Consider the following 13481-nt stretch of genomic DNA (forward strand, 5'->3'; position numbering starts at 1 on the left):
ATATAATAAACTAAAAAATAAGTAATTATGTATTTTACCAACAATGACCTATGAGAACATATAATTTTTTTTTATGTAAAAAAGGATCACATTCACACACAAACATGAAGTACATTCAAACACATCATATAATTGTTCGACCATTCTCTTGTGCATTATCAGAGTAACATTTAAAAAAATACAAGGCATTGACAGATAGCTTACATGAATAACAATCAAAGAGATTGTAGCATGCAATGGGCTGGGCTTAAGGCCTTGATGAATAATACTAAGGTTCTAGGGTTTCTCAGAGCCTGATTGCTGAAGGTATGCAATGGTGGCTGTCACCACATGAAAGACAACAGCAGATTTACAAAAAGTTGCTAAGAAAGGTATTAACATAGACTCATGCCGCTTTGCATTCAACTAGGACCATGAGAGTAACAAGAATCTTTTTCTTAGAGCTAAACACTGAAACTTGATAATCAACGAGAAAAGTATGAGTTCGCATGCATACACATACTTCATGCTTGCGTAGTATTGTGTTCCATGAGCTAGCTGGATGGTTAGTCACAGTATCATATAGGTGTCAGATTTGAAACCTACAGACGTTATCACCCAGCTTGCACATCAAAAAACCAGGGAAAAAAACCTCAATAGCTTACTAAACTTGACAGCACTAAATATATGATATATACAAAAATTATGCAAAATAAAAAGAAACAAACTTTAATAATATAAAGAACTTCAAACATGACAGCATCAACAAAACCTCTTGCAGGAGAGAGAGAGAGAGAGAGAGAGAGAGAGAGACTTGCCGATAGCTGCAAATCTCTTGCAGCAAATTAAGGCTCCAACGTTTCTTGGATGACTGACTCTCCACGAAAACCTAAACCTAACAAGAGGAAGATGAAAAAGCAAAGGCAAACACAATCATTTCTAAGAAACTTTTTTAAGCCTTCTAATTTTATAATAATATTTTTAGCGACTCAAATAGGTAACTATACATTTAATATAACCTGTCATGTATTAAATAACTTATAACCTGTTAAGTAATATATTATAACCTGCAATTTTTTAGCTGACATAGAAGCTCACGCTTCTCACCCTAAGGTGCATCTTGGAGCGAGGCGTGCGCCTCGCCATTTAAAGCGTGGGTATCAACTACACTTGCACCCCATCACTGCAAGGCATGAAGGCCAGACTTGTGCATGAGGCGTGCGCCTCACGCCTCGAAGCGTAGGTACTTAACGTTGCTTCTCATTATTCGATTGTTACAGATTATAGAGTATGTTTATATTCTGGTTTTCAAACTCGTAAATGAGAACCTTAGAGGGATTTTCGGTTCTAACTCAAAACATGAGAATATAAAAAATTGTAAGGTTTTTAAGGAAATGCATCAAATTCGTTTACAGTACGGTCATTTTTCATTTTAAAAACATGTATAAATGTAAAACCAGAAAATTAAATTTCTGGATTTGTAACCAAACAGGCCCTAAGTTTTAAAGCACACTGACACGTTTTAGTTACACATTTGATAAGGTGGCGTGTTCCTGTGATCGGGCCAAACACATTGTAAGTGTTCCGCTGCATGGGGCCCTGCTTTAAAGGAAGGAGCAGTCTCTGACTTGAATGTGTTCGGTCCTGAACATTGGACATGCTCACTTTGATAAGTGATACTCTCACCTCCACAATATGGAAGGTAGGACATTTATGCGACATAGTTAACACGTTCGAAGACCTGCAGATACTACTTTACAAGAGGGCCTATGAGTCATACAGTATATGCTAAGACTACAAAATAACAAAGTGATAACAAGGTAGATACCACCCCAAGTTCCAAGTTTTCTGACTAAGAACAATACCAAAAAATAACCAAATTATAAGTTTTAAGAATAATGTTAGCGCTTCCTATCAATGCCAAAATGCTGACTAAAAGCCTCATGAAGCACACTACACCGGACCAAAACATCACAAGGAAATAAAGCCTAGGCTTGATATGGCACAAGGGCCAAAAGGGAAAGGAGAGAAAAACTAATGCATGAACATGAAAGAACATTAAAAGTTGAGAACGTAACAGGCTTACTAGAAGATATGCTCTCCGTAACAAAATAGAAACTCTAGAATTTATAACCAATCTATTTCTGCGAAGTAGCATCAGTAGTTACACCAAGGAATGGACAACCTGCATTTTATAAAAAACCTGTTGAAGTTTTATCCTTAACAAGGGGGGACACACACTGCACTTGCATTATCCTTGAACACATGCGTAGACATACAAATGTGCATCATCTACAAGGCCCATTCCTTCACCTGGTATGTTGCCATAAAAATCTTGTGCAATTTTCGTTATCTTCGTCTAACTCGGTATACTTCTGAACCAGCCAGCACATGGAGCTCCCATTCTCATCAGTTTTGTTCTCTTATGCATAACTTGCATTTGCAGACTACCTTGCAGCATGTACGTCGTCATCTTGCCTCAAGGACTGTCTTTTGTTAACAGTCAATTTGGAATTCTCTCACTAAGCGAAAATGTGACAAGTCGCAATAATTACAAAAGGGAGTCATTTCATCAAAACACAGAAAGATTTAGTTCCCTTGATGTCAACTATCTAGAAGAGAATTTAGCCAAACCAAAATAAAACTAACCTTGCCAATGAAAAAAATCATGTGATTGACCTCCCAGCCCACTCACGTTCCCGTCGCTTAAGCTTGGCCTGCATTTTATTGAATTTCTCCTTACCCTTCTCAAGAAGGGGATCTTCAACATAGTATGCATCTGGATCATCTTTCCGTGCCATTCCATCCTGCATAGAGAGAAGAAAGTTCTGTCACTGGTAACAAGAAAGAACAAGCTGAATTACCTGAAGCAAAAAGGTTGAGGAGCTACTTTGTTTGAAGAAGAGTCAGGCTTGAATTTCAAGAGATTTGACTGCCACCCAGAAACATCCTCCTCACCATTGCCAGAAGCTTTATCTGCAGTTACAGACTTTGATGAAAATAAAGAGCTTTTAAACTTTTCCAGCTTTGCCAGTACCTGGTTACCAAGTCGATAACAACAAACTGTGTTAAGAAGGATATCAGTACTACACAGAATTACACATCAATCAATAAAAAATAAGAACCCTTTTTATTCTAAAGTCTGAAATAGAGATACACAAGGAACATAAAAAGTAATGTTGTTCCTAGTCCTGTAAAACTTGGGCAAAGTTGCTGGCTTTCCACAATCAAAGTGGCTATGAATAAACTTTTGTGGTGCAATCTGTGGTTGTAAAGCCATATATCTTACTAAGCTTCCCACTACTAAGAGTAGTTCTGACCTTGTGTTTTGAAATGGAGACATTCCCAACAAAACGATGGACAGAATGAGGAAAAACCACAAAACTCAAGGGTCACATCAAAATTGGAAATTGTGTACATAATAAAGGAGACTAACATTTAAAACAACCCATGCAAGCTTTAACTCTGTCATCTAACCAATTTTTCATTATCACAGCTTCTCTCAAGCCATGTTGTAGTAACAAACAGACAAACCTGAAACTCATGGTCGCCCTGTTAAAGCCTAAAAGGCCCCAAATAGTTATCATTGTTCTCTCATCCTGCTTGAAGTAAACCTGCCAACAGGAATGCCCAAGAACAGATTGAATGTAAAGGAAACTCAACAGGCTTGAATCCTAGTCCTATTAGGTCTGGGACATTGAAATCTAGTCTGCTTCAGACCCAGCTCAGTAGACCCAAATCTGGCCAATAATTACAGACCCCGCTGAGTAGACCCAAGTCCAACCTTTTACATACTCTCCAACATCATCCTGATCTTACTGGTCAGCTTAGAATAGAAATGCAAGGTATGATTTTGAGCACCCCTCGGCGTCTCCACACCAAACTTGCTAGGAGGGAAAAAGGAAATAGAAGACATTTTGGGAAATGGAAGGGAATACAAGGTTTTTTAGGATAGCAGGAGATAACAGAAAAACAAACCAGAAAACAAAATAGGAAGCAAATGGGAAGGGTAAAATTTTTACTTTTAAGAATTAAATGTTAAAAAATTTAAAACTTTGATTTTATAGCAAGTTTTCTTTATAACTTGTTTAAAGGCTCTAAACTCTATGAAATTATGAATACAGTACAACTATAAAACAATCTTCATGAAACGAGCATGCAGTAGCTGCTTTCAATGTTATAATAAATATCACGGAATAATGTCTTTAAATCCATAATAGGGATTTACGGCTTAGAAGTAACAGATTCAAGAAATAAGTAAAAATAGTACGGTCACATTGAATTCTGAAATTACTCCCCATTCACCTAGCACATTACATTCTTTTTAAATAAGAAAGTTTAACAAAAGGTAATTACAAATTTTATGAAAACATTCCAAAGAGGAAAAACATTTCCAATGTAAAGAAATATGTGGGAAACATATTGGAAATGCATGGACAATCCATTTCCCTTTTCCCATGTAAACAAGTTGCTCATGTGATGGGAAACACGTTTTTCATGTGCTTCCACACATTTCCCATGTGTTTCCCTAGTGTTCCGCACAAGTTTCCAAAATGTTGAGTTTCATGTTTCAGAATCGGTTTCTCAGGAAACATGTTTCCCACATGCAGCCGGAGTTTTCAGAAACCCAACTCCAGGCTCCAATGGATTAAGTTGGAGCAGTATTTTCCTTCAACAAAATATATCCAATGGTAGACAGTGATGCAAACTGACTATCAATCAGTGATAAACTGACATTTTCATATGGATTCTGGACAGCATATCCAGTAATTAACAGGGAAAAAGAGAATGCATGGGAAAAACTGTGAGATGAAAGTAGGGGTTAGAGGATAGAGCGACACTTTTGATGATGAAAGTAGGGGTTAGAGGATAGAGCGACACTTTTGATGGGGTATGCAAAAGAATGGGCATCCTTTGTGGGAAAGATCCACTTATAACTATTAGGTAGTTTGACATGGTTCAGAATTTGAATATCAATAACTTGGAACAAAACAGCAAAAGTACAAGGCATGAATTCTCATTATTACATACATCTTCAGAACGGCCCTGCAATCTATGTTTTTTCTGCATCTGTATATGCCTATCACGCTCAGCAGCATTCAGCAACTGCAAATCTGCATATGCTTTGGACACCAATTCACCTCTAGCTTCAGAACCAATTCCTTTTTCCTTCAACTTTAGTTTTTCCTTCTTAACCTTTTCACCCTCATCATCATCACTCCTGACCAGCATAAAGATTGACAATCAATTAGAATAATGTCTCCACATCTCTGTGTGCATGTGACAACATGTGCATGCACAAGTGCATGTAATAAACAAAGAACAGCTAAAAACTGTAATTTGATGCATACAAGTACAATTAATATTATTTACTATAATCAAATCACAAAGAACCACATGCATATGTGTGCTCACACATAGATGCACATGTGGGCACACACACACATGCAAACAGAGAGGAAGTGAAAAACTGCAAATCCTATAAATTTCAGTCATAACCAGTAGCCAAACTAGTCCTTACCTATTTTTGGGTTACATGTCGCTGTGCAAACAATGCAAGGGGACAGATTAGTCAATACAAGAGCATGACTGGGTGTAATAGGTCACATTTGCCTGGTATTGGTAGACCAGATTTTATTGTATAGAAGATTCAATCACTTGAAACTCACAATTTTTCTGAAGATATTTCCAATATGGTGGAAATTTAAGTGCTAAGTTTCCAACATATGGTTTTTTAAGGAGTGAAACACTTGAATGATTTATCATCATGTCTCATTTTTCCTAGTTAGTGTAGAGGTGGTTGTTTTCTCGCTCAATGAAATTAATGATCAAGTCCTTTCAGGTATCTCCATACATAAGTGGAAACTTGAGAGTAATAGATTTTGGTACCAAACTTGCACTCTATTTGGATGACACCCAAAACCCTTAAAAACTTGGTTTGCTGGATGTTTGGGTGCTACCAAACCAGGTTTTGGGTAAACCTGGTCTGGGCAATATTGGGTTTTCAACCTAGTTTTGCAAAACCACCCCCTCAGTTTTTGCAACCCAGTTTATACTTTATAGCCATCCGCGGCCATTTTCTAGCCAGCTACTGGCTGACCAAAGTTCTTTTTTTTTCGTTTTTTACATACTTGGGGTTTTCTGGCCACCCACCGGCCAGAAAATAGCCGGGATGTTGCCACCCAAGAAGGGCGACACCATCCTGACCATTTTCCAGCCAGTGGCTGGCCAGAAAATGGTTGGCCTTATCTTTTTTCTGTTTTTTGTGTATTTTGTGACATTCAGCTATTTTCTGGTTGGTGAGTGGCCAGAAAATAGCCACCCCTTTTTTATTTTTGGTGTTTGGTGACCAAAAACCTGAAAACCAGATTCTTGGCCACCCAAACAGTTTGTTTAAGCTGGTTTTTGGCAAACTTAAACCAAGTTTTGAAGCAAAACCTGGTTTTCTAAAAATTAGGGTTTGCTCCTATCATCCAAACGGTACCATAGTTTTTCCATGGATACAACCAACGTGAGGAATAATGAGAAGAATAGAGAAAGGGGTCACAATTTCTGAATGATTCCCAATGTGAGATCATTATCTCCTATTTATAACCACAATATTTTACATGGACAAAATTACCCCTGATGTTACTACAAGAAAAACAAAACTAAAATGGGTAATTAAGTCAACAAAAGAATAAAACCATACGAACAAATTGGGTTTGATATGGAACTGAACAATACAGACAAATTGGATCTGATCTAGAACTGATCCAAATCATGTTTCAATAGCCTCCCTCAAGTTGTAGGTGGTAATCACCATGGACAACTTGGACTTCAAATGTCAGAACCTTTGCTTTGTCAGTCCTTTTGTAAACAAATCTGCCAACTAATTTTCTACCACAATAAATCTAGCTTCCAACTCTCCATCTTCGATTTTGCTCCTGATGAAGTGCTAAACAATTTCTATGTGCTTTGTGAAAGAGGAGAAAAACAATACAATAGAATGCCTCTTATGGGCTTACAAGAGCTCAAGACCACTTATGGGTCAATACATAAACACATTCACACAACCCACTAAGGAGCAAAAGCACAAGTAAATAATATAAATATTATTGAGAGAGAGAGGGTGAGAAAGAATAACCCATTACCCCTTTATATACACACAAATGCCTACATAGAACTGTTGGGAGCATCCCAACGACTATACGTGGCTTTTTACAATAAAGCCCAACAGAAAACATTAAAATACAAAAACAGAAAAATAAAGAAATGAAAAAATACAAAATGACCAATGTACCTCTAATGGGCACATCCTATTACACATCCATGAAAAGACTAGAATACCCCTAAAAGGTATTGCCCATTATATATATATATATATATATATATATATATATATATATGCATATATATATATATATATGCATATATATATATGCATATATTTAACTCAGAGCAATAGAGAGAGTGAGAGAATAGAGTCAGAGAGAGTGAGAGACGAAGAGAGTGAGAGAGAGAGAGAGGATTTGGGAAAGTCAAGACCTTATTTAACTTTCCCTTTTATAATGTTATAATGGCCATTATACCCTTTTAAAAAAGCTATTTCTTTTATTTTTTGGTAAAAAAAAATTAAGGGCTAAAATTGTCCAATACTAGGAAGCTCGCTTCCCAATTAAAAATGGCGCTTCTCCTATCATTTCAAAAGTGGCGCGCTTTGCACTTTCGAAACACATTTCGGGGAAGCACGCTTCCCCATGTCTATGAGCGCTTCCAATAACCATGGGTCAAATGTGAATGACAATATAATTTGAATTGTCACCATCTTCTTATCTTCCTATCTATGTCACAGGGACTCTCCAACCAGGTGTCGCACCCGCACCCGATGCGGTCAACCTGACCCTGGATGCAGTCAACCCAGGGTCATTTATGTGCAACTTTTGGACTTTATATATATATATATATATATATATATATATATATATATATATATATATATATATATATATATATAATTTTTTATAGTTTTTCCGCACCCCCACACCCAAGTTTTTTTAAAGTGTCACACCCCCGCACCCATGTGACATAGCTTCCTATTTATTTTGTCCTCTTCAAATATGTTTCAACAACAATAGCATATAAATAGATTAAGAGTCCCTTTAACTACACTCCTTATAAATGAAGACAATAATTTCACTAGAACCTTCTTTCGTCATCATCAAAATTACGAAGAGATGCCAATTCAACAGGTAATAACATCACATAGAATTGTAATCAAAGAAATATACTAACCACTAACCAGAATTCATAAAAACTTGAAAGTCTAGTAATACTGAGCAGAAAATGCTTCAAGATGTTCATCCTAGCATCAATAATCAGAGGGAGGAGAACAATTAACCAGAACAAGGCTAACAAATCTATAAACGAAAAGAAAAAAATAAAAATAAATAAAAAGGAACCATGAAACTAGGTCCTAAATAACAGACATTTTTGAAGTTTTAAGACATTCTTATGAGATCAAGGAAAATTTTGACAACTATATTAAAACCCAATTAAAGGAAAATTGTTGAAATAATCAAGTTGAAAACAGGAACATATCGCATTGTTCCTTCATTTATGAGGAACTAGAACCTAAGACAGTGAAGCATGGTTCCCAAAATGGCATCAACCATGCTGACCTCTTTAGTTCAACTCAAGTTTGGGTACAAGGTGTAAGGTGAAAACATATAGGACTTTCATCTTATGAATAGGTAACAAATGGATATTGTGGCCTTTGACTTTGGTTACAACATGAGGGTAAAAAAGCATGTTGATGAACATATGGGACTTTCATCTTATGAATAGGTAACAAATGGATTGGTAGCCTTTGACATTGGTACAACATAAGAGTAAAAAAGCATGAGCAAATCTCTCTCTCTCTCTCTCTCTCTCTCTCTCTCTCTCTCTCTCTCTCTCTCTCTCTCTCTCTCTCTCTCTCTCTCTCATATACACAAAAAATAAGGATATAAAAACCTATTGCAGCCATATTTACCAAATGGACAATAGTATCCTTCATCAGTCCAGATGAAAAGCTATAACCTACTACTCTTCTTACATAAATAACCTTTCACTGTACAACGCAAAACAATAATCAGAATGGTGCCTAACTATGTAGACAACACAAATAGGACTTCTAACCTCTATAATTTGTGAAAATGAAATGATGTTACTGTAAAAATATCTTCAAAGATGTGCACTACAAACACAAGCTCCACAAAGGGATACGTGTACAAAGACACACCAAGAACACTTGAATAAAAAGTACACAAAGGTACAAAGAGAACACTTGAAATGCAAAAAATTGAATCTATTAAGCAAAGGTGAGCACAAAGGCTCCCAAAAGAATGAGTTACAATAGAGAGGATACACCCCTATTTATAATACAAGAGGAGACCAAAAGGATGGGCACCTACTAGACGTTGGAGCCCCTCCAACGGCTAGAAATCTAACCATTGGAGGGGGGTCCAACGTCTCTCCCTCCTTTGACTTTTAGTCAAAAAAGTAGAAAGAAAAAAAGAAAAGGAAAAAGGGAGAAAGAAAAGAAAAGAGAAAAAGAAAAAAGGAAAAGAGAAAAAGAAGAAAAGTTACATTTACATTCACAAGTGTGAATATGCGTAAAATAAGAAATGACAAAAATGCCCCTAGGGCTAAATAAAAATATATATATAATAGTAGATACATATGCATATATATATATATATATATATATATATAATATATATATATGCATATGTATCCCTCTATATATAAATATATGTATACATGAGTTGATACAATTTAACACTCCCCTCTCAAACTTAGGGTGTGATGACCGAAAGTTTGCCAAGAAGAAAATTAAATCTGAAGGAAGATAGCGCCTTTGTGAAAAAGTCTGTCAACTGGTATTCTGAAGTCCCATAAGGAAGATCTATGATTTTCTGTAAGTAGGCTTCTCTGACATAGTGGCAGTTCATCTCAATGTGCTTGGTGCGCTCATGAAAAGTGTGATTTTTAGCAATATAGATTGCACTTTTATTATCACAACACAATCGTGTAGGTCCTTGGATCAGTACTCCCATATCCTGCAACAATTGATGAATCCACACAATCTCCATAGTCGTGGAGGTCATGGCTCGATATTCTGCTTCTGTTGATGAAAGAGACACCTTTTGTTGTTTCTTGCATCTCCATGAGATCAGTGATTCACCTAGAAAAATACAAAAACCAGTGGTGGAGTGACGGTTATTTGGGTCACCTCCCCAATCAGAGTCAGTATATGCAATCAATTCTAAATTAGAACACGAGGAAATAAATACTCTCTTGTTTATTGTGCCCTTTATGTATCTGACAATACGAAGTACCACACTCATATGAACTGAAGTGGGGGCATGTTGAAATTGACTTACAGTGTGCACGACATGAGATATGTCTGGCCTTGTGATACTAAGATACGTAAGTGATCCCACAAGTTGCAGATAGGGAGTAGGATTTTCCAAAGAAATCCCATCATCACCCTTCATTTTTTAGCCCACAACTTCAGGGGTCTCACAAATTTTTTCATTTGTAATGTCGGACCTGTCAAGAATCTCGCAAGCCAGTTTAGTTTGAGACAAAAAATAACCTCTATGAGAGTAAGCAACCTCAATACCCAAAAAATATGTCAGATACCCTAAGTCTGACATTTCAAACCTTTCTTTTAGAGTGGATTTGATATTTCTGATTTCCTTAATATCATTGTATGTTATTAGCATAACATCAACATATAATAACAAATTTACGATTCCTGCATCAGACTTTTTGACAAAGAGCAGTGTCAGTATAACAAGAATTAAATCTAGTTTCAACCATTACTTCATTAAATCGATCGTACCAAGCCTTTGGGGCTTGTTTTAAACCATACAAGGCTTTTCTAAGTTGAAGAACTTTACCCTTTGGTATATCCATGTTAGGGGGGCCTCCATGTAGACTTCTTCGTTTAGGTCCCCATTCAGAAATGCATTTTTAACGTCCATTTGATATATGTTCCATTTTTTAATTGATGAAGTAGTGATTAAACATCTCACAGTGACCATTCGTGTCACAGAAGCAAAGGTTTCTTCGTAATCAATACCATATTCCTGGCTATAACCTTTTGCTATTAGCTGAGCCTTATATCTCTCAAGAGTTCCATCACTCTTGGTCTTAACCTTAAAAACCCATTTACATCCTATTGTCTTTTTTCCTTCTGGAAGACTTTGAAATTCCCAAGTTTTGGCTCTCTTAAGGGCACTAAGTTCATTATCCATTGCATCTCTCCATTCTAATCTTTCTTTAGCTTCTTCGAAGTTTCTAGGTTCTTCATACGAGTGGCGGTACTAAGGCAGGCCCTATGTTTTGAGAAAAAAAGATTCATAGGATATAAATCTGGAAGGGTTTCTCCTGGGTCTTTCAGTTCTTCGTAAGTTGCTATCTTGAGAGGGCTCACTAAAATCACTATATCTTTCCATCGCACTTTTAAACGTATTTGTATCTCTATGTGAATATGTAATTGGTTCATTTACTGCCTTCTACCGGTTGAACATACGGAGGAGCTTCATTATCAATGTTCTCATTATTTGTCTCATCATCACTAAAGAAATCTTCATTCCTATTTAGTAATTCAAATATAAATGAATAATCAGCATTATCGAGAAGGGTTGTGTCTTTCTTAAAGCCACTTTCATTTTCCAAAGAGGTGACATTTCTTGAGATGTATAGTTTATCATTTTGAAGGTCATAACACCTAAAACCTTTTTGTGTTTCTGAATAATCAAGAAAATCACAGGGAATGGCTTTAGGAGATAACTTATCATTTTTATCAGTGAGAACAAAACATTTGCAGCCAAAAATTCGTAATCTATTATAATTGGGTTCTTTTTTATATAAAATTTCAAAAGGAGATATTTGGCTGAAATTTTTAGATGGAAGACGATTTATTAGATAGACAGAGGCCAGGGCAACTTTGACCCAAAATCTTTTTGGAATCTTTTGAGAAATAAGTAGTCTTTGTAGTTTCAATAATATGTCTGTGTTTTCATTCAGCTAAGCCGTTTTGTTGAGGAGTTTTGGGACAAGACCTTTGATGAATGATCCCATTACTCTCTATATAGCTTTTAAAATCATTTGAGATGAATTCACCCCCTGAATCTATTTTAAAGATTTGTAACTTCCTATTGAATTGGGTTTCTATCATTACATGAAAATTCTTAAAAGTGGAAAAGACTTCATGTTTATGCTTTAGAAAGTATATCCAACTGTATCTCGAATAGTCATCAACATAAATAACATAATATGAAAAACCTCCCTTAGATACTACAGGTGCGGGTCCCCATACATCCGAATGCACAATTTCAAAAGGCTTAGTTGAAAACATAGATCTTGAACCAAAAGGTAAACTTCTCATTTTTCCCAGAATACAATCATTACAACTGAAATTTTCTTTACATAATGTTTTAGCAAAATGAATATAAGAAAGCTTGTCAATATTTGGAAGTCCAAGGCGGTTATGCCAAACATTTATATCTTTATGTTGGGCAATGTTACAAAAAGAGGTTTTTGGAATTTGAAGAAACTCTATGAAATAGAGGTCACCCTTCCTAGAGCCTTCCCCAATCAACTTTCTGGACCGGCGATCCTGTATTCAACATTTATGTGATGAGAATTTTATATCACATGCATGATCCGAAAGTTGAGAGACGGTAAGCAAGTTCAAATTTAATTCTGGAATAAATCTAACTTTAGGAACAAAAAAATCTTGTTTTTCAAAGTCTCTAATTTCTTTAATTTCAAGAGAATCCCCATCCGTAGTAGAAACAAAGGATGGTGAGAGGTTTTTAGAATAATTGGTCAGTGTAAAAGCATTTGGAGTCATATGAAAGGATGCACCCGAGTCTAATAGCCAAAGAATTTTACCTGGAGGAGAGAAGGAGGACGCAGTGGCTCCCGAGATTGATCCCTTGAGGAGTGGTTGAAGAGCTTCAATAATTTGATTTAGAGATAGATTGGCATTGTTGGAGGTAGACGACGTCTCTCCTCTTGGAAGGTTGTCGACATTGCCATCATCTTTTTCCATTTGGGACACGGGTTTTATGTGCCCTGGTTCTTTACAAAAATGAAACATGGTTTTACTATAGTCTCTTCTTCTATAATGTCTGTTATTTTCTCTTCCTCCTTGATTCTTGTTGAAGTGAGGAAGTTTATAAGATTTGACATTGCTCCCCGGTCTAGATACAACATAAGCTCCCTCATCCTCATTTTTAGAAGGGACGGCCAACATATTTTGATTGGTTTTATTCATTCCCAATCTAGTTTCTTCTCCAATTAATTTAGTAAGAACATCTTCTAAAGGTGGAGAAGAAAAAAAAAGATAAAATAAAGGATCTAAATTGTTCGAACTCGGGTCTAAGCCCATTTAAGAAATTAAAAAAGTGATCATCTTCAAGTTGTTTTTGCCTCAATTTGATTGCCTCTCCACTCCATTTAGG

At 36.2% G+C, this 13481-nt stretch overlaps 1 protein-coding gene across 1 annotated transcript in view; it reads right to left on the reverse strand.

Annotated features, from left to right (window-relative positions):
• Positions 1 to 2061: 2061 nt before the first annotated feature.
• LOC149822228 (Cyclophilin-like peptidyl-prolyl cis-trans isomerase family protein) overlaps positions 2062 to 13481 on the reverse strand; it is an 84803-nt gene continuing 73383 nt past the window's right edge. Inside the window, exons 8-11 of the mRNA XM_089980766.1 lie at positions 5011 to 5200; positions 2870 to 3016; positions 2629 to 2786; positions 2062 to 2501 (exon numbers count right to left, since the gene is read on the reverse strand). Of these exons, the coding sequence (XP_089836892.1) occupies positions 2646 to 2786; positions 2870 to 3016; positions 5011 to 5200 (478 nt within the window). The 3' untranslated portion in view covers positions 2062 to 2501; positions 2629 to 2645. The remainder of the gene's footprint in view (positions 2502 to 2628; positions 2787 to 2869; positions 3017 to 5010; positions 5201 to 13481) is intronic.

This window comes from Nuphar pumila, chromosome 11, assembly GCF_984573655.1.
Source record: "Nuphar pumila chromosome 11, dmNupPumi1.hap1.1, whole genome shotgun sequence".
Classification (NCBI taxonomy): domain Eukaryota; kingdom Viridiplantae; phylum Streptophyta; class Magnoliopsida; order Nymphaeales; family Nymphaeaceae; genus Nuphar; species Nuphar pumila.